Source organism: Apodemus sylvaticus, chromosome 7 (assembly GCF_947179515.1).
Source record: "Apodemus sylvaticus chromosome 7, mApoSyl1.1, whole genome shotgun sequence".
NCBI classification, from domain to species: Eukaryota; Metazoa; Chordata; class Mammalia; order Rodentia; family Muridae; genus Apodemus; species Apodemus sylvaticus.
The window spans coordinates 95,828,718-95,854,676 of record NC_067478.1 but is presented as its reverse complement, the minus strand read 5'-3'; the positions used below and the strand labels follow the sequence as shown (position 1 = coordinate 95,854,676).

The following is a 25,959-nucleotide window of genomic DNA, read 5'->3' as shown; positions in this document are numbered from 1 at the left end:
GCTATTTTTTATTAGATATTTTCTTTATTTACATTTCAAATGTTATCCCCTTCTGGTTTCCACTCCAAAAACTCCCCTATACCATCCCTCCCCTCCACTCCCATTCACCAACCCACCCACTCCCACTTCCCTGTCCAGGCATCAAGTCTTCTCAGGATGAAGAGCCTCTCCTCCTTTTGATGTCCAACAAGACCATCCTTTGCTACATATGCAGCTGGAGCCACGGGTCCCTCCATGTGTACTCTTTGGTTGGTGGTTTAGTCCCTGGGAGCTCTGGGGGTACTAGTTGATTCATATTGTTATTCCTCCTATGAGACTGCAAGCTCCTTCAGCTCCTTCAGTCTTTTCTCTAGCTCCTCTATTGGTGACCTTGTGCTTAGGCCAATGGTTGCCTGAGGGCATCCACTTCTGTATCTGTCAGGTACTGACAGAGCCTCTCAAGACACAGCTATATCAGGCTCCTGTCATCAAGCTCTTGTTGGCATGCACAATAGTTTCTGGATTTGGTGACTGTGTATGGGATAGATCACCAGGTGGGGCAGTCTCTGGATGGTCCTTCCTTCAGTTTCTGCTCCACAGTTTGTCTCTGTATCTCCTCCCATGGGTATTTTGTTCCTCCTTCTAAGAAGGACCAATGTATTATAATGCTAAGTGCAGGCCCCCATGATCTGGAGTCCACATATGCCTTTGACCTTGCCCCCCCAAATAATTTGATTGGTAAGTAAAGATGTCAACAGCCGATACCTGGGCACAAGAGACATAGGTAGGGTTTAGGATTCCTGGACTTGTGGTTAGAGGAGAACCAAGAAGAGAAAGATGGTGGAGAAGGAGGAGAAGTCGCCATGGGATAGGAAAGCCATGGAAACATTGCCCTGAAGGCTGGCCAACTGGAGTTAAGAGCATCCCAGATGAAACATAGTAAGTAGTAACTAGGGGTTATCAATAGGAAAGTAAATTTGAAGAGCATAGAGGGTAGGTATCTGACCAGCTCTTGTGATATTTAAGATTTATTGTAAATATAAAGGCTGTGTGTGTGTGTGTGTGTGTGTGCGCGCGCGTGTGTGTGTGTGCTTTATCTGGAACTAAGTGGTCAAAGCCGATCTAGAAACCTTAGATTGGGATTAAATAATTTCTACATCAATAGAATAGGGGGTACAGGATGCTATAGGTCCGCCAATGCTGAAAAGATGAAGGAATAAAAGTAAGGAAATCAGACTCCTAGAAATAAAGAGTGACAATTCAACTGTCAAATATAAATATCTGATGCCAAGAGACAGGTGTCAAGGCCTTGGCAGTGCTGAACATTGATGGCCCAGTTTTGTGAGGCTACAAAATCACAGGGAAGGGATAAGGGCTTACCTAAGTAGAAGAGGGCAAACAAGGACCAGGCCTTCAAAACTGGTTACACAAACGTTGGGAATCACAACATTTATGTTCTTCTTTCACATTTCCTCTGAGAAGGTATTTGTTCACGCAATGGGTCCAGCATGTCTGGGCCCCATAAATGAGAGATTCACCTGCATAGTAAGAAAGGGAAGAGGCAAAGCGTAAGTATTTTGAAAGGAATCAATGACTTTTTTAATGAAAACACCCAGAACTCAGTTTCAATCTTTCTAAATTTACACATGGAGAGTACAATATTTAAAAAACTACCAAATGGAATTTTAGTTACAAAACCTTTCATCCCCAATTATATCCACTTAGCCCTGGAGAACCTGCAAAAACATATCTTTTATCTTCATTGATTTATTTGTTTGGCCTACCAAGCCAGCTAACACTAGAGGAAGGGAGCCCTTTCCTATTGTTATATAGAAACATATTCTCCCACACTCACCATTTTTACCCACATGTCTGTGGAAGGCTTTATCCCACAAGGACAATCATTATCATTCTGAGACAACTAAGATGGCACATACCTGAAGAAACTGTCAATAAGAGACACTTCTGATCTCGTTTTGTTAGGCAATATCCTGAATGCGTAACACAATGCTTGGTAGAATTGAAATGACTGCACATGACACATAGCAGAGCTGAAAGGCAAAACACAATGTAAGAGGTTTACTCAAGATAAGCTTCAAGCATGGTGCCTGGGGTCATGAAGAAAAAATAATCACTAGTGGGGATGTTACATCCTGTGCTGACCAAATGGAATTTTAGTTACAAAACCTTTCATCCCCAATTATATCCACTTAGCCCTGGAGAACCTGCAAAAACATATCTTTTATCTTCATTGATTTATTTGTTTGGCCTACCAAGCCAGCTAACACTAGAGGAAGGGAGCCCTTTCCTATTCCTGCAGGCCTCTGGAAAAAGATGTTTTCAAGGCAGCAAACTTTAGGAGGACTCTAAATCCTGGCAATCTACCCCAATTCCTGGCAATGGACAGAACATAATGATGAACATCAGAAACCTGATGCAGGCTGCCTGAGCCAACCACACATGGATGGGCAGGTCCTTTCATTTTCTCATTGTTATCATTCTATCAAGAAATTTCCTTGCCCAACTTCCAATCTACATTTAAGATCATGAACAACTAAGTGTGAAAAGTTGAAAATGGTTTAGTATTAAGGAGGTAAAATGAAGATGAAAAGGGGAAGTAACTTAAGAAAGGACAAGGAGAGCCAAAAATAGAAGGGAGGCCATCTTTGGTCCTGTGACCATGTATAGGGGCAGACAGGTAGTCAGGGATCACAGGAGTAGAAGATTGCTTGAGACACACCCTGCCAGGAGTCCATCTGCACCCAGGAGCTCAGCAGCAACATAGCCAGCCAGCCGGGCTCCTACCCTGGCAGTGGACATCTGCCCTGCAGGGGGGCAGTTAGAGGAAGTCCCATGCTTAGAGGCAAGGTGACAGCATCTGTGCTTCTGTGACTGTGTAGAGGGGCAAACTGGTAGGCAGGGATCTCCAGAATAGAAGATCGCTTGGGACACAACACACCAGGACTCCACCTGCACGCAGGAGCTCAGCAGCACCACAGCAATCTGTGCCAGGGGAAAGCAGGTCACCCAGGGTTGCTGAGTTAGGCTTATAGGCACACAAGAGGGACAAGCACCAGCCAGTAACAGCAGGAACAACTAACACCAGAGATAAGCAGATGGGAAAAGGCAACCTTATAAATGTAGCTAACAGAAATCAAGGTAATGTGGCAACATCCAAATCCAATTCTCTGACAATGGCAAATCCTGATTACCCCAAGACACCAGAAAAGCAAGACTTGGATTTAAAATCAAAGGTCATGATGCTGACCTGTGATTCATGGATTCAAGAGGAGGGATTCAAGAAGGAAATAAATAACTCCTTTAAAGAAATACAGGAGAACACAAATAAACAGGGAGAAGCCCTTGAAAAATGTGAAGGAAAAACACAACAAAACAGGTGAAGGAATTGAACAAAGCCATCCAGGATCTAAAGATGAAGGTAGAAACAATAAGGAAATCACAAAGGGAAACAACTCAGGACAAAGAAAACCTAGGAAAGAAGTCAGGCATCATGGATCCAAGCATCAACGACACAATGCAAAACATAGAAAAGAGAATCTCAGATACATAAAATGCCATAGAAAGCATTGATACTTCTTCCTTTCCAATTTGTATCGCCTTGACTTCCTTATGTTGTCTAACTGCTCTAGCTAGAACTTCAAGTACTATAATAAAAGGTATGGAGAGAGAGGGCAGCCTTGTCTAGTCCCTGATTTTAGTGGGATTGCTTCAAGTTTCTCTCCATTGAGTTTGAAGTTGGCTACCGGTTTGCTGTATATTGCTTTAACTATGTTTAGGTATGGGCCACGAATTACTGTTCTTTCCAAGACTTTGAGAAAGAAAGGATGCTGAATTTTGTCAAATGCTTTTTCAGCATCTAATGAAATGATCATATGTTTTTTTTTATTTGAGTTTGTTTATATAGTGGATTGCATTGATGGATTTCCATATATTGAACCATCCATGCATCCCGGGGACGAAGCCTACTTGATCATGGTGGATGATCATTTTGATGTGTTCTTGGATTCGGCTGGCAAGAATTTTATTAAGTATTTTTGCATCGATATTCATAAGGGAAATTGGCCTGAAGTTCTCTTTCTTTGTTGGATCTTTGTGTAGTTTCGGTATCAGCATAATTGTGGCTTTGTAGAAGGAGTTGGGTAGTGGTTCTTCTGTTTCTATTTTGTGGAATAGTTTGAAGAGTATTGGTGTTAGGTCTTCTATGAAGGTCTGATAGAATTCTGCACTGAAGCCATCTGGTCCCGTGCTTTTTTGGTTGGGAGACTTTCTATGACCCCTTTTATTTCTTTAGGGGTTATGGGACTGTTTAGATGATCTACTTGATCCTGATTTAATTTTGGTGTCTGATATCTGTCTGGGAAACTGTACATTTTCTCCAGATTCTCCAATTGTGTTGAGTATAGGCTTTTGTAGTAGGATCTAATGATATTTTGAATTTCCTCAGTTTCTGTTGTTATATCTCCCTTTTCATGATAGTATACTTAAGTGACCAAAAAACTCCACCAGAGAACTCCTACAGCTGATAAACAACTTCAGCAAAGTGGCTGGTTATAAAATCAACTCAAGCAATTCAGTTGCTTTCCTATACTCAAAGGATAAGCAGGACAAGAAGGAAGTTAGGGAAATGACAACCTTCACAATAGCCACAAACAATATAATGTATCTTGGTGTGACTCTAACCAAACAAGTGAAAGATCTATATGGCAAGAACTTCAGGTCTCTGAAGAAGGAAATCGAAGGAGATCTCAGAAAATGGAAAGATCTTCCATGCTCGTGGATTGGCAGGATTAATATAGTTAAAATGACCATCTTGCCAAAAGCAATCTACAGATTCAACACAATCCCCATCAAAATCCCAACTCAGTTCTTCACAGAGTTAGAAAAAGCAATTCTCAAATTCATCTGGAATAACAAAAAACCCAGGATAGCTAAAACTATTCTCAACAGTAAAAGAACTTCTGGGGGAATCAGTATCTGAGACCTCAAGCAATACTACAGAGCAATCGTGTTAAAAACCACATGGTATTGGCACAGTGACAGGCAAGTGGAACAATGGAATAGAATTGAAGACCCAGAAATGAATCCACACACCTATGGTCACTTGATCTTCGACAAAGGAGCTGAAAACATCCAGTGGAAAAAAATAGCCTTTTCAACAAAGTGCTGGGGATTGTGTTGAATCTGTAGTGCTGGTTCAACTGGAGGTCAGCATGCAGAAGAATGTGAATTGATCCATTCTTATCTCCTTGTACTAAACTCAACTCCAAATGGATCAAGGACCTCCACATAAAACCAGACACACTGAAACTAATAGAAAAGCAACTGGGGGAAATCCTTGAGGATATAGGCACAGGGGGAAAGTTCCTGAACAGAACACCAATAGTTTATGCTCTAAGATCAAGAATTAACAAATGGGACCTCATAAAATTACAAAGTTTCTGTAACGAAAAGGACACTGTGAAAAGGACAAATTGTCACCCAACAAATTGGGAAAAGATTTTCACCAACCCTACATCTGATAGATGGTTAATATCCAATATATACAAAGAACTCAAGAAGTTAGAACCCGGGGAACCAAATAACCCTATTAAAAATGGGGTACAGATCTAAACAAAGAATTTTCACCTGAAGAAATTCGGATGGCCAAGAAGCACCTTAAAAAATTCTCAACATCATTAGTCACTAGGGAAATGCAAATCAAAACAACCCTGAGATTTCCCCTCACACCAGTTAGAATGGCTAAGGTTAAAAACTCAGGAGACAGCAGGTCTTGGCGAGGATGTGGAGAAAGAGGAACACTCCTCCACTGCTGGTGGGGTTGTAAGATGGTACAACCACTTTGGAAATCAGTCTGGCGGTTCCTCAGAAAACTGGACATGACACTTCCGGAGGACCCTGCTATACCTCTCCTGGGCATATACCCAAAGGATTCCCCGGCATGCAATAAAGACACATGCTCCATTATGTTCATAGAAGCCTTATTTATAATAGCCAGAAGCTGGAAAGAACCCAGATGTCCCTCAATGGAGGAATGGGTACAGAAAATGTGGTATATTTACACAATGGTATACTATTCAGCAATTAAAAACAATGAATTCACGAAATTTTTAGGCAAATGGTTGGATCTGGAAAATATCATTCTAAGTGAGGCAACCCAGTTACAAAAGAATACATATGAAATGCAATCTCTGATAAATGGATATTAATTAGCCCAGAAGCTCTGAATACCCAAGGCACAATTAGCATAACAAATGACTCCCATGAAGAAGTAAGGAGAGGGTCCTGATCCTGGAAAGGCTTGATCTAGCATTGGAGGGGTGAATCAGGACAGAAAAAAGGAGAGAGGTGATTGGAGAATGAGTGGAGAGAAGGTTTATGGGACATATGGGGAGGAAGGAACTGGAAAAGGGGAAATCATTTGGAATGTAAAGAAAGAATATAGAAAATAAAAATATATAATTAAAAAAAGAATGCAAAAAAGCATTGATACAACAATTAAAGAATATGAAAAATGCAAAAAGCTCCTGAGCTAAAACATACAGGAAATCCAGGACAAGATGAGAAGACCAAACCTAAGGAATGTAGGTATAGAAGAGAGTGAAGATTTCCAACTTAAAGGGCCAGGAAATATCTTCAAAAAAATTAAAGAAGAAAACTTCCCTAAGCTAAAGAAAGAGATTCCCATGAACATACAAAAAGCCTATGAACTCCAATAGATTTGACTAGAAAAGAAATTTCTCCCATCACATAATAATTAAAACACCAACTGTACAAAAAGTAGAAAGAATATTAAAAGCAATAAGGGGAAAAAGTCAAGTAACATAAAGGTAGACCTATCAGAATTACACTAGACTTCTCATCAGAGACTATGAAAGCCAAAAGAGACAGACATATTCCAAGTCTAACATCGGTTGGGTCTCAGCCTGTCAGGCTTCTGCCTGCACCCAGGGCCTGGGTGGCTCTGCAGCTGATCTGTGTGCCAGCTCTGTTGGGGTATGTTTGCCCTGCAGACTATAGGGCATTTGGAGGGGCTCTCTGCCATCTTGGCTCCCAGACTCCAGACAGATCTGACAGGCAGTGCCAGGTACAAAGACATTCTGAGTCTAGCATCATTTGGGTCTCAGACTGTCAGGCTTCTGCCTGTACCCAGGGCCTGAGCAGCTCTGCGGGCTGTCTGTATGGGCTAGAATGACACCCGAAAGTAGATCAGCACATCAGCAATCTGTGCCAGGGAAAACCCAATCATCCAGTGGTACAGAAATAGCCTTACAGGCTGACAGGAGCTTCAAGTACCAGCCAGTGACAACAGCCCTGTTGGGATATGTTTGCCCTGCAGATTATTCAGCATTTTGAGGGGGTCTCCGCCATCTTGGCTCCCAGATGCCATATGGATCTGACAGGCATTGACAGGTACACAGACATATTCCGAGTCTAACATCACTTAGGTCTAAACCTATCAGGTTTCTGACTGCACACAGGGCCTGGGCAGCTCTGTGGGCCAACAGTGTGCCAGCCTTGTTGGGGGACACTTGCCCTGAAAAGTGATCAGTGCTTGGAAAAGGTTCCCACAGCATCCACCATCTTCACTCCCTGATGGAGTAGAAAGGCAGCACCAGATTCACAGAGACAACCCAACTATAACATTGCTTGGGGCAAGACACACCAGGGCTAGAATGACACCCAAAAGTAGATCAGCACATCAGCAATCTGTGCCAGGGGAAACCCAATCATCCAGTGGTACAAAAATAGCCTTACAGGCTGACAGGAGCTTCAAGCACCAGCCAGTGACAACAGGACCAACTAATACCAGAGATAATCAGATGGCAAAAGGCAAATGTAGGAACATTACTAATAAAAATCAAGGCAATATGGCAGCATCTGAACCCAATTCTCCAACAAAAGCAAGTCTTGGATACCCCAACACATGGAAAAACAAGATTTGGATTGAAAATCACTGGTCATGATGCTGTTACGGGATCACAAGAAGGACATAAAAAATCTCTTAAAGAAACACAGGAGAGACATCTCCAGGTCCTGCAAGAGGCAAGAGGGGATTCCGGGAGGCTGGTTGGGAGGGTGAACCCAGCTGGCCCCAGCAGGAGCCTTCAGGTGTCTGCGTTGGGATCTGAACAGCAGATCTGGCAGCACACAGCTTGCTCAGGTGGCACAGAGCTTAGGTTCCAGTCCTGAGGCCTATGGCGGGAGCCCTCAGATCGCTCCGCTTCGGGATCCAGATCAGCCTGGGCTGCAACACCACATCTCCAGGTCTTGCAAGAGGCAAGAGGGGCTTCCCGTAGGCCAGCTGGAAGAAGTCAGTGTGCTCGGGTGAATCCAGCGGGCCCCGGCAGGAGCCTTCGGGTATCTGCTTTGGGATCTGAACAGCCTGGGCAACAACAAGCACCCTGTCTCCAGGCAGTGCAGGAGGTAAGCTGTGCACCAGAGGCCACCTGGGAAGAGGTAGCTTGCATTGGTAAGTCCAGCATTGACAAGACAAACTAACACCAGTGAGAACTAGATGGCAAAAGACAAAAGCAGGAACGTCACTAACAGAAATCAAGGCAATATGGCAACATCTGAACCCAATTCTCATTAACAGCATGTCCTGGATACACCATCACACCAGTAAAACAAGACTTGGATTTAAAATCACTGGTCATGATGCTGGTACAGGAACACATAAAGGACATACTTAAAGAAATTCAGGAGAAAATGGATCAAAAGTTAGAAGCCCTTGCAAGGAAAACACAAAATTCATTGAAAGAAATTCAGGAGAATACAAAAGCCAATAAGGAGGAAACGCAAAAAAACACTTAAAGAAATACAGGAGAACTTTGGTCAACAGGCTGAGGTCATGAAAGAGGAAACACAAAAATCTCTTAAAGAATTACAGGAAAGCACAAACAAGCAAGTGAAGGAGCTAAGCAAAACCATCCAGGATCTAAAATCAGAAGTAGAAACAACTAAGAAAACTCAAAGGGAGACAACTTTGGAGATAGAAAGCCTTGGGAAGAAATCAGGGGACAGAGATGCAAATATCAACAACAAAATACAAGAGATAGAAGAAAGAACCTCAGATGCTGAAGATACCATAGAAACCATGGACTCAACAGTTAAAGAAAATGCAAAATGCAAAGAGCTTGTAACCCAAAATATCCAAGAAATCCAGGACACAATGAGAAGACCAAACCTAAGGATTATAGGCATAGATGAGAGTGAAGATTTACAACTTAAAGAGCCAGCAAATATCTTCAATAAAATTATGGAAGAAAACTTCCCTAACCTAAAGAGAGAGATGCCCATGAATATACAAGAAGCATACAGAACTCCAAACAGACTGGATCAGAACAGAAATACTTTCCATCATATAATAATCAAAACACCAAATGTACTAAACAAAGAAAGAATATTAAAGGCAGTAAGAGAAAAAGGCCAAGTAGCATATAAAGGAAGACCTATCAGAATCACAGCAGACTTTTCACCTGAGAATATGAAGGCTAGAAGATCCTGGGCAGATCTCATGCAGACTCTAAGAGAACACAAATGCCAGCCAAAACTACTATATCCAGCAAAACTCTCAATCACCATAGATGGAGAAACTAAGATATTCCATGATAAAACCAAGTTTGCCCACTATCTATCCACAAACACAGCCCTACAAAGGATAATAGGAGGAAAACACCAATACAAGGAGGGAAACTTCACCCTGGAAAAAGCAAGATAGTAACCTTTCATCAAACCCAAAAGAAGTTAACCAATCAAATTTAAAACATAACGTCAAAAATGACAGGAAGTAACAATCACTATTCCTTAATATCTCTTAACATCAATGGACTCAATGCCCCAATAAACAGACATAGACAAAACGACTGGATATGTAAACAGGACCCTACATTTTGCTGCATACAGAAAACACACCTCAGGGTCAAAGACAAACACTACCTTAGAGTAAAAAGCTGGAAGACAATTTTACAAGCAAATGGTCTCAGGAAACAAGCTGGAGTAGCCATTTTAATATCAGATAAAATTGACTTCCAATCCAAAGTCATCAAAAGAGACTCTGAGGGACACTTCTTGCTGGTCAAAAGAAAAATACAACAAAAAGAACTCTCAATCCTGAACATATATGCTCCAAATTCAAGGGCACCCTCATTCATAAAAGACACTTTATTAAAGCTCAAAGCACACATTGCACCTAACACAATAATTGTGGGTGACTTCAACACTGCACTTTCCTCAATGGACCGATCAGGAAAACAGAAACTAAACAGGGACACAATGAAACTAATTGAAGCTTTGGACCAATTAGATTTAACAGATATATATAGAACATTCTATCCTAAAGCAAAAGAATATACCCTTTTCTCAGCACCTCATGGTACCTTCTCCAAAATCGACCATATAATTGGTCACAAGACAGACCTCAACAAATATAAGAAGATCGAACTAATCCCATGCCTCCTATCAGATCACTATGGAGTTGAAGTGGTCTTCAATAGCAACAAAAACAACAGAAAACCCACATACACGTGGAAACTGAACAATATTCTTCTCAATGATACCTTGGTCAAGGAAGAAATAAAGAAAGAAATTAAAGACTTTTTAGAACTTAATGAAAATGAAGACACAACATACCCAAATCTATGGGACACAATGAAAGCAGTGCTAAGAGGAAAACTCGTAGCCCTGAGTGCCTCCAAAAAGAAAACGGAAAGAGCATACACTAACAGTTTAATAACACACCTGAAAGCCCTGGAACAAAAAGAAGCAATTTCACCCAGGAGGAGTAGAAGGCAGGAAATCATCAAACTCAGGGCTGAAATCAATCAAGTAGAAACAAAGAGAACCATACAAAGAATCAACAAAACCAGGAGCTTGTTCTTTGAGAAAATCAACAAGATAGATAAACCCTTAGCCAGACTAATGAAAGGACACAGAGACAGTATCCAGATTAACAAACTTAGAAATGAAAAGGGAGAAACTGAGGAAATTCAAAAAATCATTAGATCCTACTACAAAAGCCTATACTCAACACAACTGGAGAATCTGGAGGAAATGGACAGTTTCCTAGACAGATATACAACACCAAAACTGAATCAGGATCAAATAGACCAACTAAACAGTCCCATAACACCTGAAGAAATAAAAAGTGTCATAGAAAGTCTCCCAACCAAAAAAAGCACAGGACCAGATGGCTTCAGTGCAGAGTTCTATCAGACCTTCATAGAAGACCTAACACCAATACTCTTCAAACTATTCTACAAAATAGAAACAGAAGGAACTCTACCCAACTCATTCTATGAAGCCACAATTATGCTGATACCAAAACCACACAAAGATCCAACAAAGAAAGAGAACTTCAGGCCAATTTCTCTTATGAATATTGATGCAAAAATAATAAAATTCTTGACAACCGAATCCAAGAACACATCAAAACGATCATCCACCATGATCAAGTAGGCTTCATCCCAGGGATGCAGGGAACATTTAATATAAGGAAATCCATCAATGCTATCCACTACATAAACAAAAGCAAAGAAAAAAAACCATATGATCATCTCATTAGATGCAGAAAAAGCATTTGACAAAATCCAGCATCCTTTCATGCTAAAAGTATTGGAAAGAACAGGAATTCAAGGTTCATACCTAAACATCGTTAAAGCAATATACAGCATACCGGTAGCCAACATCAAACTAAATGGAGAGAAACTTGAAGCAATCCCACTAAAATCAGGGACGAGATAAGTGTGTCTTCTCTCCATATCTTTTCAATATAGTACTTGAAGTTCTAGCTAGAGCAATTAAACAACATAAGGAGGTCAAGGGGATACAAATTGGAAAAGAAGAAGCCAAATTATCACTATTTGCAGATGACATGATAGTCTACTTTAGTGACCCAAAAACCTCCACCAGAGAACTCCTACAGCTGATAAACAACTTCAGCAGAGTGGCTGGTTATAAAATCAACTCAAACAAATCAGTTGCCTTCCTATACTCAAAGGATAAGCAGGCTGAGAAAGAAGTTAGGGAAATGACACCCTTGAAAATAGCCACAAACAATATAAAGTATCTTGGTGTGACTCTAACCAAACAAGTGAAAGATCTATATGACAAGAACTTCAGGTCTCTGAAGAAGGAAATTGAAGAAGACCTCAGAAAATGGAAAAATCTGCCATGCTCATGGATTGGCAGGATTAATATAGTTAAAATGGCCATCTTGCCAAAAGCGTTCTACAGATGCAATGCAATCCCCATCAAAATCCCAACACAGTTCTTCACAGAGTTAGAAAAAGCAATTCTCAAATTCATCTGGAATAACAAGAAACCCAGGATAGCTAAAACTATTCTCAACAACAAAAGAAATTCCGAGGGAATCAGTATCCCTGACTTCAAGCAATACTACAGAGCAATAGTGTTAAAAACTGCATGGTATTGGTACAGTGACAGACAAGTGGACCGATGGAATAGAATTGAAGATCCAGAAATGAATCCACACACCTATGGTCACTTGATCTTCGACAAAGGAGCCAAAAACATCCAGTGGAAAAAAGATAGCCTTTTCAACAAATGGTGCTGGTTCAATTGGAGGTCAGCATGCAGAAGACAAAACTTCATGTACTGAACTTCACTCCAAGTGGATCAAGGACCTCCATGTAAAACCAGACACACTGAAACTAATAGAAAAGAAACTGGGGAAGACCCTTGAGGACATGGGCACAGGGGAAAAGTTCCTGAATAGATCACCAATAGCTTATGCTTTAAGATCAAGAATTGACAAATGGGACCTCACAAAATTACAAAGTTTCTGTAAGGCAAAGGACACTGTTAAAAGGACAAAACGGCAACCATCAAATTGGGAAAGGATATTCACCAACTCCACATCTGATAGAGGGCTAATATCCAATATATACAAAGAACTCAAGGAACCAAATAACCATTTTAAAAATGGGGTACAGATCTAAACAAAGAATTTTCACCTGAAGAAATTTGGATGGCCGAGAGGCACCTTAAGAAGTGCTCAACATCATTAGTCATTAGGGAAATGCAGATCAAAACAACCCTGAGATTTCACCTTACACCGGTCAGAATGGCTAAGGTCAAAAACTCAGGAGACAGCACGTGTTGGCGAGGATGTGGAGAAAAAGGAACACTCCTCCACTGCTGGTGGGGCTGTAAGATGGTACAACCACTGTGGAAATCAGTCTGGAGGTTCCTCAGAAAACTGGACATGAGACTTCCAGAAGACCCTGCTATACCTTCTCCTGGGCATATACCCAAAGGATTCCCTGGCATGCAATAAAGACACATGCTCCATTATGTTCATAGCAGCCTTATTTATAATAGCCAGAAGCTGGAAAGAACCCAGATGCCCCTCAAAGGAGGAATGGATACAGAAAATGTGGTATATTTACACAATGGAATACTACTCAGCAATTAGAAACAATGAATGCACAAAATTTTTAGGCAAATGGTTTGATCTCGAAAATATCATCCTAAGTGAGGTAACCCAATCACAATGGAATGCAATCTCTGATAAGTGGTTATTAATTAGTCCAGAAGCCCTGAATACCCAAGGCACAAATTGCATAACAAATGACCCTATGAAGAAGTATGGAGAGGGTCCTGATCCTGGAAAGGATTGATCTAGCATTGGAAGGGAATATAAGGACAGAGAAAAAGGAGGGAGGTGATTGGAGAAGGGATGGAGAAAAGAAGGTTTATGGGACATATGGGGAGGGGGATCTGGGAAAGGGGAAATCATTTAAATGTAAACAAAGAATATAGAAAATAAAAATATTTTTAAAAAAAAGAATGCCTGAGAGAATTCTGCAATAAAAAAAGACAGAAATGTTTCCATGAAACATGAAATCTAAATTATATTTTAGAAGCACAGAAGAAAAAAGAAACACAGGAGAAAAATTAATCAAAAGTAGAAACCCTTACAAGGGAAACACAACACTCATTTAAAGAAATGCTAGAGAATATGGGTCAACAGATAGAAGCCAATAAAGAGGAAATGCAAAAAATCACTTAAAGAAATACAGGAGAACTTGGGTTAACAGGCAGAAGTTATGAAAGAGGAAACACAAAAATCTCTTAAAGGATTACAGGAAAATACAAACAAACAAATGAAAGAACTGAGCAAAACCATCCAGAATCTAAAAACAGAAGTAGAAATGACTAAGAAATCATAAAGATAGAAAACCTTGGGAAGAAATCAGGGGTCATAAATGCAAATATCAACAACAGAATACATGAGATAGAAGAATCTCAGATGCCGAAGATACCATAGAAACCATTGACTCAACAGTCAAAGAAATGCAAAATGCAAACACTTGTAACCCAAAACATCGAGGAAATCCAGGACACAATGAGAAGACCAAACCTAAGGATTATAGGTATAGATGAGAGTGAAGATTTACAGCTGAAAGGGCCAGCAAATATCTTCAACAAAATTATGGAAGAAAACTTCCCTAACCTAAAGAGAGAGATGCCCATGAATATACAAGAAACCTATAGAACTCCAAACAGACTGGACCAGAACAGAAATACCTCCTGTCACATAATAAACAAAACCCCAAATGTATTAAACAAAGAAAAATATTAAAGGCAGTAAGAGAAAAAGGCCAAGTAAGATATAAAGGAAGAACTATCAGAATGACACCAGACTTCTCACCAGAGACCATGAAAGCCAGAAGATCCTGGGCAGATTTCATGCAGACTCTATGAGAACACAAATGTCATCCAAGACTACTATACCCAGCGAAACTCTCAATTACCATAGATGTAGAATCCAAGATATTCCATGATAAAACCAAATGTACACAATATCTTTCCACAAACCCAGCCCTACAAAGGATAATAGATGGAAAACACCAATACAAGGAGGGAAACTACACCCTGGAAAAAGAAAGATAGTAACCTTCCTTCATCAAACCCAAAAAAAGATAACCACTCAAATATAAAAATAACATCAAAATGACAGAAAGTAATAATCACTATTCCTTAATATCTCTTAACATCAATGGACTTAATTCCCCAATAAAAAGACATAGACTAACAGACTGAGTACATAAACAGGACCCTACATTTTGCTTAATACAGGAAACACATTGACAAATGGGACCTCATAAAATTACAAAGTTTCTGTATGGCAAAGGACACCATCAAAAGGACAAATCGGCAACCAACAAATTGGGAAAAGATCTTCACCAATCCTACATCAGATAGAGGGCTAATATCCAATATATATAAAGAACTCAAGAAGTTAGACTCCAGAAAACCAAACAACCCTATTAAAAAATGGGGTACAGAGTTAAACAGGGAATTCTCACCTGAAGAACTTCGGATGGCGGAGAAGCATCTTAAAAAATGCTCAACTTCATTAGTCATTAGGGAAATGCAAATCAAAACAACCCTGAGATTTCACCTTACACCAGTCAGAATGGCTAAGATTAAAAATTCAGGAGACAGCAGGTGTTGGAGAGGATGTGGAGAAAGAGGAACACTCCTCCACTGCTGGTGGGGTTGCAAATTGGTACAACCACTCTGGAAATCAGTCTGGCGGTTCCCCCGAAAACTGGGCACCTCACTTCCAGAAGATCCTGCTATACCACTCCTGGGCATATACCCAGAGGATTCCCCACCATGTAATAAGGATACACGCTCTACTATGTTCATAGCAGCCCTATTTATAATTGCCAGATGCTGGAAAGAACCCAGGTATCCCTCAACAGAAGAGTGGATGCAAAAAATGTGGTATATCTACACAATGGAGTACTATTCAGCCATTAGAAACAATGAATTCATGAAATTCTTAGGCAAATGGATGGAGCTAGAAAACATCATACTAAGTGAGGTAACCCAGACTCAAAAGGTGACTCATGGTATGCACTCACTAATAAGTGGATATTAACCTAGAAAACTGGAATACCCCAAACATAATCCATACATCAAATGAGGTACACGAAGAAAGGAGGAGTGTCCCCTTGTTCTGGATAGACTCAGTGAAGAAGTATAGGGCAAAACCAGAACGGGGAAGTGGGAAGGGGTGGGTGGGAGGACAGGGGGAGAGAAGGGGGCTTATGGGACTTTCGGGGAGTGGGGGGCTAGAAAAGGGGAAATCATTTGAAATGTAAATAAAAAATATATCGAATAAAAAAAATACAGGAAACACACCTCAGTGTCAAAGACAAACACTACCTTAGAGTAAAAGACTGGAAAACAGTTTTCCAAGCACATGGTTCCAGGAAATGAGCAGGAGTAGGCATTCTAATATCCAATAAAATAGACTTTCAACCAAAAGTAATCAAAAAAGACAGAAAAGGACTCTTTTTATACAAATCAAAGGAAAAAACTACCAGGAAGAACTCACAATTCTGAACATCTATGCTCAGGCAAGAGCATAGGGCAAGGGCAGCCTCATTTGTAAGAGAAAGTTTACTAAAGCTGAAAGCACACATTGCACCTCACACAATAATTGTGGGTGACTTCAACACCCCACTCTCTTCAATGTACAAGGAAACACAAACTAAACAGAGACACAGCGAAACTGACATTTTGAACCAAATGGATTTAATAGATATCTATAGAACATTTCATCCTAAATCAAAAGAATATACTTTCTTCTCAGCACTTCATGGTACCTTCTCCAAAATTGGTCATATAATTGGTCACAAAACAAACCTCCACAGATATAAGTAGATTAAACTAATGACATGCCTCCTATCAGATCACTATGGAGTAATGATGATCTTCAATAGCAACAAAAACAACAGAAAGCCCACATACACATGGAAGCTGAACAATGCTCTACTCAATGATACTTGGTCAAGGAAGAAACAAGAAAAGAAATCAAAGACTTTTTAGAATTTAATGAAAATGAAGGCACAACATACTCAAACATATGGGACACAATTAAAGCTGTACTAAGAGGAAAACTCATAGCTCTGAATGTCTCCAAAAAGAATCTGGAGAGAGCACACATTGGCAGCTTAACAGCACACAAGAAAGATCTATAACAGAAAAAAAAAAAAGCTGATACACACACAAGGAGTAGAAGAGAGAACATCATCAAACTCCGGGTTGAAATCAACCAAGTAGAAACAAAAAGAACCATACAAAGAATCAACAAAATCAGGAGCTGGTTCTTTGAGAAAATCAACAAGATAGATAAACCTTTAGCCAGACCGACCAGAGAGCACAGAGACAGTATCCAAATTAACAAAATCAGAAAGGAAAAGAGAGAAATAACAACAGAAACTAAGAAAATTCAAAAGTTTATCAGACCCTACTACAAAAGCCTATACTCAGTACAACTGGAAAATCTGTATGAAATGGATAATTTCCTAGACAGATACCGACTACCAAAGTTTAATCAGAATCAGACAGGCCATCTAAACAGTCCCATAAACCCTAAAGAAATAGAAGTAATCATTGACAGTCTCTCAAGCAAAAAAGCACAGGACCAGATGGTTTTAGTTGGCCTCATTCTTCACACCTCCTGTCTGTTTCTCTGCCCTTCTCTTCTAGGGTCCCCTGTCAAAAACCCCCGTGGGCTGGGGCACAAATCAGATAGTGGTTGGTTACTCCCATAAGCTTTGTGCCAGCATTGCCCTAGCACATCTTGCATCAAGACACCAGTGTAGATTAAAGAGTTTGTGGGAAAGGTGATGTTTCTTTTTTTTTTCTTTTGCAAGCATGTAAGTATGTTCCTATACTGAAGACACTAGAATGTGAGATGAAACTGAAGCGTCTATGTAGGTACCAGCTTGACTTCTTCATGTTCAGTGAACTGTGTAGGTGTTGTCTTCAGCAATTGCACCTTTCTGTCAGTTTTTGAAGAGCAAGTTATAGTCCTACAAACAATAAGGATTGTTTGGGGATTCCTGTGGGACTCCTTTAACCAACAAGCCAATTATATGCAACCCATTCATAGTTCTGGAATCTTTATTTGGTGACAAGGAGTAGCCCATTGGTGCTCTGCCGACTCCATTATTTGGAGATTTCATTTAGATTAACTTTGTGTGTCTGTGTGTGTCTGTGTGTGTGTGTGTGTGTGTGTATGTGTGTGTATGTGTGTGTGTTTGCATGTGTGCATGCATGTGTGTGTATCCATATATAGAGAGAGAGGTAGAGATAGATAGATAGATAGATAGATAGATAGATAGATAGATAGATAGATAGATGATAGATAGATAGATAGATAGATAGATAGATAGATAGATAGATAGATAGATAGACAGATACATACATACATACATACATACATACATATATGGAAGGATCTACTGTACTATGTTCCCATGCTACACTTCAAATGAACCTTTGTCCTTTGAGACAAGTCACTTTCTTTGAGACAAGTCATTTTGTATAATTATTAAGATGCTTTCCTGGTCTACAGAGTGAGTTCCAGGACACCCAGAGCTGCACAGAGAAACTCTGTCTCAGAAGAAAAAGAAAGAAAAAAAGATGCAGAGAAAAATATTCAAAGCAACCACTGTGCAACTTTATATACACAAGAACCAATACAGAAACTGCCCATGAGAAAGGAGATAAAATTCTTGTTGAGTATTTAGCAAACTGGAACACAATACTATATTTCCTGGATCCTCTCATTGGGAGCAAAAGGGGGATGGGGGGTTTTCTGATGGACACATCTTGGCATCTAGACATGTCTTAGCAGGTCTTGGCAGCCCATCTGACTGGACCTCATATCCACAACCACTTAGCTCCTGGTGACTACCCAGCCATGCACAGGACTCACCCTCTCACTATATCTGAGGGAAACTCAAAGCCCTCTAGAATCCTAGACCTTAAAGCTGCTCAGGTCTGGCCAAGCTCAGAGTTTCAAGTAGCATTTCATATATCCTAAGTTCTGAGGAATGGCAGGAAGGACTCTACGACCTGCAGTATGTGTTATGTCTCAGCTGCTCCAAAGCTTCAGGATTTTTTTTTCCTTGTTTTATTTGTGTTTGTTTTTTGTTTTCCCTCTCATCAGGAAAAACTCAACATAGATCATAGATTGATCAATGGTTCCTCTGTGAGGTCAAAAATTTAAAGCAAGCCCAACTACTAGTACAAAAACTAGTAATTCCAAATAGGACACAAATCATTTGAGCAAATATTGATTAATATTCTGATATATGCTCAGGATGTGCACTTCTCCTGCTGATCTAACCATTACCTAAATGGATGCTTAATGTCCACAGTAAATAAACTAAGAGAGTAAAATTTAAAACTTGTGGCCATGACAATTGGGTATGTTCTTACCTGCCTATCACTATAAGAAGATGTAGAATGGTTATAAGATCCAGAAGTTATTATAAAGAGGGCTGCTATAAACATAGTGGAGCATGTGTCCTTGTTATATGTTGGAGTATCTTTTGGGTATAGGTCCAATAGCTGGGTCTTCAGATAGAACTATTTCCAATTTTCTCAGCAACCACCAGATTGATTTCCAGAGTTGCTGTACTAGCTTGTAGTCCCACCACCAATGGAGGAGTGTTCAACTTTCTCCAAATCCTTGCCAGCATCTACTGTCATCTGCGTTTTTGATCTTAGCCTTTCTAATTGGTGTGAAATGGAATCTCAGGATTGTTTTTGATTTGCATTTCCCTGATGACTAGGGATGGTGAACATTTTTTAAGAGCTTCTGGCAATTTGAGATTTCTCAGTTGACTATTCTCTGTTTAGCTCTCTACCCCATTTTCAAACAGGGTTATTTAAATCAGGTTATTTATTCATTGGAGTTTGACTTCTTTATAATAGCCAGAAGCTGAAAAGAACCCAAATATCCCTCAACAGAAGAATGGATACAGAAAATGTGGTACATTTGCCCAATGGATAACTACTCAGATATTAAAAACAATGACTTCACAAAATTTGCAGCCAAATGGATGGAACTAGAAAATATCATCCTGGGTGAGGTGACCCAGATGCAAAAGATCAAGCATAGTATGTACTCACTGAGAAGTGGATATTGGACCAAAGGCTTACAATGCCCACCATACATCCTACAGACCATTAGGAAAAGGAAGACAAGTGTGTGGATGCTTCAGTCCAACATAGAGGGGGAAACAGGTTGATCTCAGGAGGTAGAGGGAAGGTGGACCTGAGAGAGATTGGAGGGGGAGGACAAAAGGGTGCAGGATCAGGTACTGGAGGGATGAGAGAGAGGTACAGGGATTAAGGAAATCGAATAAAAGCATGTAGCAGTGAGGGATGAGGAACTGAGGGTAGCCATGGGAAAATCCCAAACATCAGGGAAGTGAGAGGCTCCCAGGACCTAAGGAGATGACTTTAGGGACAGCAAAGGAGAGATAGAACCTCCAGTAGATAGGCATGAGCCCCAGTGGAGGAATGCGGACACCCACCCATCTCAAAGTTTTTAACCCAGAAATGTTCCTGCCCAAAGGGATGACAGGACAAAAAATGGAGCAGAGACTGAAGGAAGGGCCATCTGGGAATCACCCCACCTGGGGATCCATCCCATGTACAGACATTGAACCCCGACACTGTTGCTGTTGCCAGGAGGAACCTAGTGTGACTGTTACCTGGGAGTTTCTGCCAGCACCTGGCTCATAAACCCTGGTGTGGGAGCTGGGGGAAGGACTGGAGGAGCAGAGGAGCATTTCAACCCCATAAGAAGAACAATATCAGCTGGATAGACCATTCAATGCTCCCAGGGATTAGAACACCAACCAAGGAGTGTACAGAGAGGGATGCATGGCTCCAGATACATATGTAGCAGAGGGTGGCCTTGTCTGGCATCAATGGTAGGGGAGGACCCTTGGTCCTGTGGAGTTTGAAGCCCCAGATTAGGGGGATGCTGAAGCAGTGGAGTGGGAGCGGGTGGGTATCGTGGAGAACCCTAATAGAGGCAAAGAGGAGGGGGAAGAGGGCAGATGTGGGATGATGGGTTGTGGGAGGATAACTGGGAAGATAGATATCATTTGAGATGTAAACAAATAGAATGATTAATTTAAAAAAAGAAATAAAGCAATAAAATCTATAACATATATAGAATGTATAAAATATAAAAATAAAAAGATATAAATAAAAAAATAAGATCCAGAAGCTATGAATGCCTCAGAGGAAAGAGTCTTCAAGACACAACAGAACTAATGCATTCATGAACTCAGAAAGGCTGGGACAGCATGCTTATGATCTCACTGGACTGAGCCAAGTAGAATCCAAGCACTGAGACAAGAGAAGTCTACTAGGTCCAACCACTAACTAAGAAGCTACTTCATATTGATACTGACAAAGGAAAAATCAGTTTTGTTCAGTGGAGTCTGACTGGGTATATCTACCACATTCTAGGGTAGACTCCAATTTTTGGGAGTTTGATCAAGAAAAACTAAGTTCTATGTTCTTGTGTGTGTGTGTGTGTGTGTGTGTGTGTGTGTGTGTGTGTGTGTGTGTGTGTGTGTTTCCACTTTGACTTGGGGTTTGTTGTTTTAATTTTCATTTTTTCATTTTGTTGGGTTTATTTCTTTTTTAAAGAAAAAGAAACAGAGAAAGAAAGAATATTAATAAAGTTAAGTGGTTAGGTAAGTAGGGAGAATCTGAGCTGTGTGGGGAGAAGATGGAAAGATGATTATATTGTATTCTATGAAATAAAGTAATCAAGTAAACTGGAATAACTAAGAATGTTGGGTGTTGGGCTTCAGACAGAAGTTAGAGGCATATGGTAGAGAACAGAGGGTGAGGAAGAAGACAGAATATTGGAGGAAGAGCACCAGACACAGGAAGGTGAAGAGGAAGGAAGAAGGTGATAGTAGGCAGAGCAGAGGTAAGGGAAGAAAGGAGATGTAGGGACATGAGGATGAGGGATTTGGGGATCATTTCTGAATGTAGTAAATTGCTGCTCTTCACTGCCTCACAGACAGCAATCTGTGACAATCAGAACATCTGTCCACCAACATCAGCCACATTAACTGCCAGAATCTCTTACTTTCCAAGAGGCTCACCAGCAAGGAGGGGGACAGCAGGAGCAGAGGAAGAAGGTGACATCCAATTATAGTGTGATCCTATGACCAGAGACAGTCAAAGAGGACAGAACACTCAGGGCCCAGCCTCACCAACACCCACTTTATATATAACCCAAGACTTCTTAGAGATTATCCATGTGTTCCTAAAAACCCCTCAAATAGATGTCACAGACAATAAATAAACCATGCCTACTTAGGGCCAAGATGATGTATAACCTAGAGAGTCCCATGTTATCCTTTTATGCCTAAGTGGAAACAATACCCATTGTAAATCTAGACTACATCATTATTTACAAATGAAACTTCTTGACACTTTAAAATTATTGTAAAGTACACTCTCTGAGCTATGTTTTAAAAGATGGGATTTGGGAAACTTTTAGAGACTGATACAACTGGTAATTCCTATATATACCACCTTAAAGACTGTTTATTGAGACTCTGCCATGAAAAGTCCATATCCATACTTGGGGGTTGTTAAATCAGGGCCTGTCCTTTTCTGACAAATCCACAGCCTGGAAAGTCTCAAGTTACAAATCTTCTAAGGTTCTAATTTCTATCAGCAATAGAAGGAATAAGTGTTGGTAAAGAAACACTCTGTCTGTAAGGCCATGGGAACACGGAGAAGCATTAGTATTACACACAGAATATTTTGTCTACTCTATCAGCTGTTATTTTTAGAATCCTTGCTTAACTTAGTTTAGTAAGTTACACTAGTGAGAAAACTGAAATAAGAATGAGATCACTTCTATTGTCTGGGTTGAACCTACTTATACTTGAAGACAAGACAAAACAACTAGGGAGAAACAAAGAATGAATATATGAATATGTAATAGGATAAATTGTTCAACAAAGTTTCAGTACAACAACTGAAATTCCATTGGGCTGAGATGGTAGATTTCTGTAGCTAAGAAATTCAACTGATTATCAAGACGTACGGCTATTGGCTAATTCTATTCCCCTTGTTCCACTAAGACTATCCTTATAAATATTGCTAGTAATCTCTACTGATAAATCTATCTTTGCATAACCAGGGAGCTTGTCCACATCTAAGCAATGATAAACATATAATTATGTATTAGTAGTAAACAGTGTAAAATTTTATATCAGAGTATTGAGCATTCGTGGATTTCAGTATCAGGAGAAGTTCGCTGGAGTGAATTTCCTGATTTAATATAGTTAGATCTCTATACCTACTTTACACTTTGAATTTATAGTATGCTTTATTTCATCAAGTCCTTATATTTACTTATACTTCTCTATCATTTGCAAAAATAAATAATGTTGAGCATTATTCATTGCAATATAATGAGGTTATTATAATTTCATTTGGTTGTGATTGTATCTGCAAGATCATTTCATATAAGAGGAATTGGTGGATTAAAGAGTATAGTTACTATTTTAATCAATTTGCTAAAGTAAAATCTACAGAAAAGAAAGGTGACAGGACCTGGTACAAACCAGACTGGACATAGGGAGAGTGCACTCCACCAGACATGACAGTGTCATGAAGGAAGTAAATCTCCCTAAGAATCCACAATCGTAGGATATTCTTCTAGGAGTTTGTTCTAGCATGGGGCTGAATAACTCAGAGAGAGGATGGGAGCAGACCATTTCATTTTCCTAGGGTTAACAGCAGGATGTTATGTGAGACAAGACTGAGGGCAGGAAATAACCTAGAAAATGCTCAGATCGCTAGAAGAAGCTTACTGGAAATGTCTCTGAAGAAGCCCCCTCATATAAATATATAGTCTTCTTCTCATTACTTAGACAACTTTTATCTTACTACAATTAGGACAAAGTATCATGTTATTAAGTTTCTGGTTGTTGACAATCTGATAGGTTCTTTTAATTTGCATTTCTCATACGGTAAAAGGAGTATGATTAAACACATTTTTTCTATATTTAGTAGCTATTTGTTTTTATGGTGAAAGTTTATGTTCTTAAATTATTTCTCTGTTAGATTATCCATGGTTTTTTATTTCTATTTTTTACAAACTCATTGAACATTAAGGACATTAGCAATTAGTCCAGAATATCAGTTGACATTTTTCCCTAAAAGGAATGTTTTTTAGATATTTTATTATCATTTGAGATGATTATATAATTAAATCATATATCCCTTTCCCCTCCCCAAAAACATACCATATGGCCCTCCTTGCTTTGTTTTGAATTCATGTGGTTTTTATTTTAAGAACTCTAGATTTTTTTAGTAATAATTATAAAGGTTTTTCACAAATTTCTAAAAGAATTATCCTACATCTTTTATAGTATTTTTGTTTTAACATTTCTTAGCATCAAAGGGGGACAAAAGACAAATTCCCATTGTGCTTTGAATATGTTTAATAAGTAAGAGTAATTGGAATTAGCAATTAAATTTCATTTAGTACGAGTGAGAGTAATGCAGCAAGGCTGACTTTCAAGGGAGCTGTGCATTCACTGGTTTAAGGCAGAGGCTGAGAAGAGAGATCAGCCTGGGGCATGAAGCTGGGTATTTTTAGCTACAAATTATAATTGGAGCCTTGGAAATGAAAGGGAATCTGTGAGTAGTATTAAGCTTTTAAAAGCCCAGGTATAATCAGTTAAATAGAGATCTCTCCAAAATTCAAAGAGAAGAAGTGACCAGAGAAAAGAAGGGGAGGAGAGTGTGGTGTAGAGTACAGCATAACAGTGTTCTGGGGAAAGAGAGAAATAAAATGGAACCCTGTAACTAAAAACTCAAAGAACTGAAGGTCCGAAAATTACTGTCCCATTTCTCTACATTTAGTTTTTTTCTTGATTAGTATATCACATGTAATCTCTCCAGTGCACAGAACATCAGTTTACAGGTTTAAGCTACAAATGCCTGAGTATGACTAGAGGTTGGTAGTTTAAAGAATAGCACCCCAAGACTTCCCTCCACTCCCTTTTGTGGAAACTTACCCTCCACAGAGCAGAGAAGAGAAAAGGTCACGATGAGGAGTGTGCTGATTGTTATGATTGGATTCATGTTGGATGGAAGAAGACGGCTTGGGATGTTGTAAAAGATTACCACTGCCTCTCTTTATAAAGCTGGAGAACAGGACGAGAACACCAACTAGGCACAAGGAGGAAGTGCCCTTTTCTTTTTCAAAAAATCAGATGTATGATAATGTGTGAAGTACGGGCTGCCCAGCTATCTAACTACAGCTGAGTCAGATAGTGTTCCTCCCTTATCGATTCTTCTGTGTGTGCAAGTATGCATGATGTAGTTTTCTAGTCCTTCAAAAACTTCTCTCTATATACTAATTGGGAAATGTCTGCTCACTCTAGGATTCAGAAATGGAAAAATGTGACTCTGATCTGAAAGGGCTCCAGAAAAGCAACATGTAGCATGAAGGTTTCCTGCACAGCTTATTCCAATGTTGGAAAATTCTCCAGTTTGAGTCATAGGAAAGGAAGAGTTTTAAGCCTAACCAACTGCATGTAACCCCCCAGGCTTCTGTCTTCCAACATCTCCATCTTCCCTCCTTAGGAAGTTCTACCTCTTACCATGCTGGAAGTCTGACATATTTGGGTGTTCCCAGAAAATCTTAGAGTTGAGGAGTTCAAAGGTTAAGGAAGAAATTATGGTGCTTCTTCAAAGATATTTCCATTAAGCTCCTTCTAGGAATCTGAGCATTTTCTGGATTATTTCCTGTCCTCAGCCTTGTCTCACATAAATTCTGCTGTTTACTCTAGGGAAGTGAAATGGGCTGGTCCCAACCTCTGAGTCATTCAGCCCTGTGCTAGAACAAACTTCTAGAATATCCCACCCTGTGGCCACCTCCCTTTCTCAGGGAGGTTTACCCTCTTCAAGATACTGTCATGTCTGGTGGCGTGCACTCTCGCTATGCCCATTCTAGTTGGCACCAGGCCCTATTACCTTTCTTTTCCAGGTGACTTTGATTTTGTTTGGCTCCATTATCTGAGCTTTATTTAAAACCAATAACCATTAAGATCTTTTCTGTCT

The 25,959-nt window shown here is 39.9% G+C and overlaps 1 protein-coding gene across 1 annotated transcript; it reads right to left on the bottom strand.

The window, feature by feature from the left end:
• Positions 1 to 1,392: 1,392 nt before the first annotated feature.
• On the bottom strand, positions 1,393 to 24,978 carry LOC127689790 (prostate and testis expressed protein 14-like). Its single transcript, XM_052189383.1, has 3 exons — positions 24,912 to 24,978; positions 1,917 to 2,030; positions 1,393 to 1,517 (listed from the first exon to the last, which is right to left on the bottom strand). Exons 1-3 carry the CDS (start codon positions 24,976 to 24,978, stop codon positions 1,393 to 1,395), a joined length of 306 nt encoding a protein of 101 aa, XP_052045343.1.
• Between the last annotated feature and the right edge of the window lie 981 nt (positions 24,979 to 25,959).

Coding starts and splice junctions, on each gene's coding strand:
- LOC127689790 (XM_052189383.1), bottom strand. CDS start 24,978: ATGAATCCAATCATAACAATCAGCACACTCCTCATCGTGACCTTTTCT. Junction 2,031..24,911: donor TCTTCTCTGCTCTGTGGAGG/GTAAGTTTCCAC, acceptor TTTGCCTTTCAG/CTCTGCTATGTGTCATGTGC. Junction 1,518..1,916: donor CTTATTGACAGTTTCTTCAG/GTATGTGCCATC, acceptor CTTACTATGCAG/GTGAATCTCTCATTTATGGG.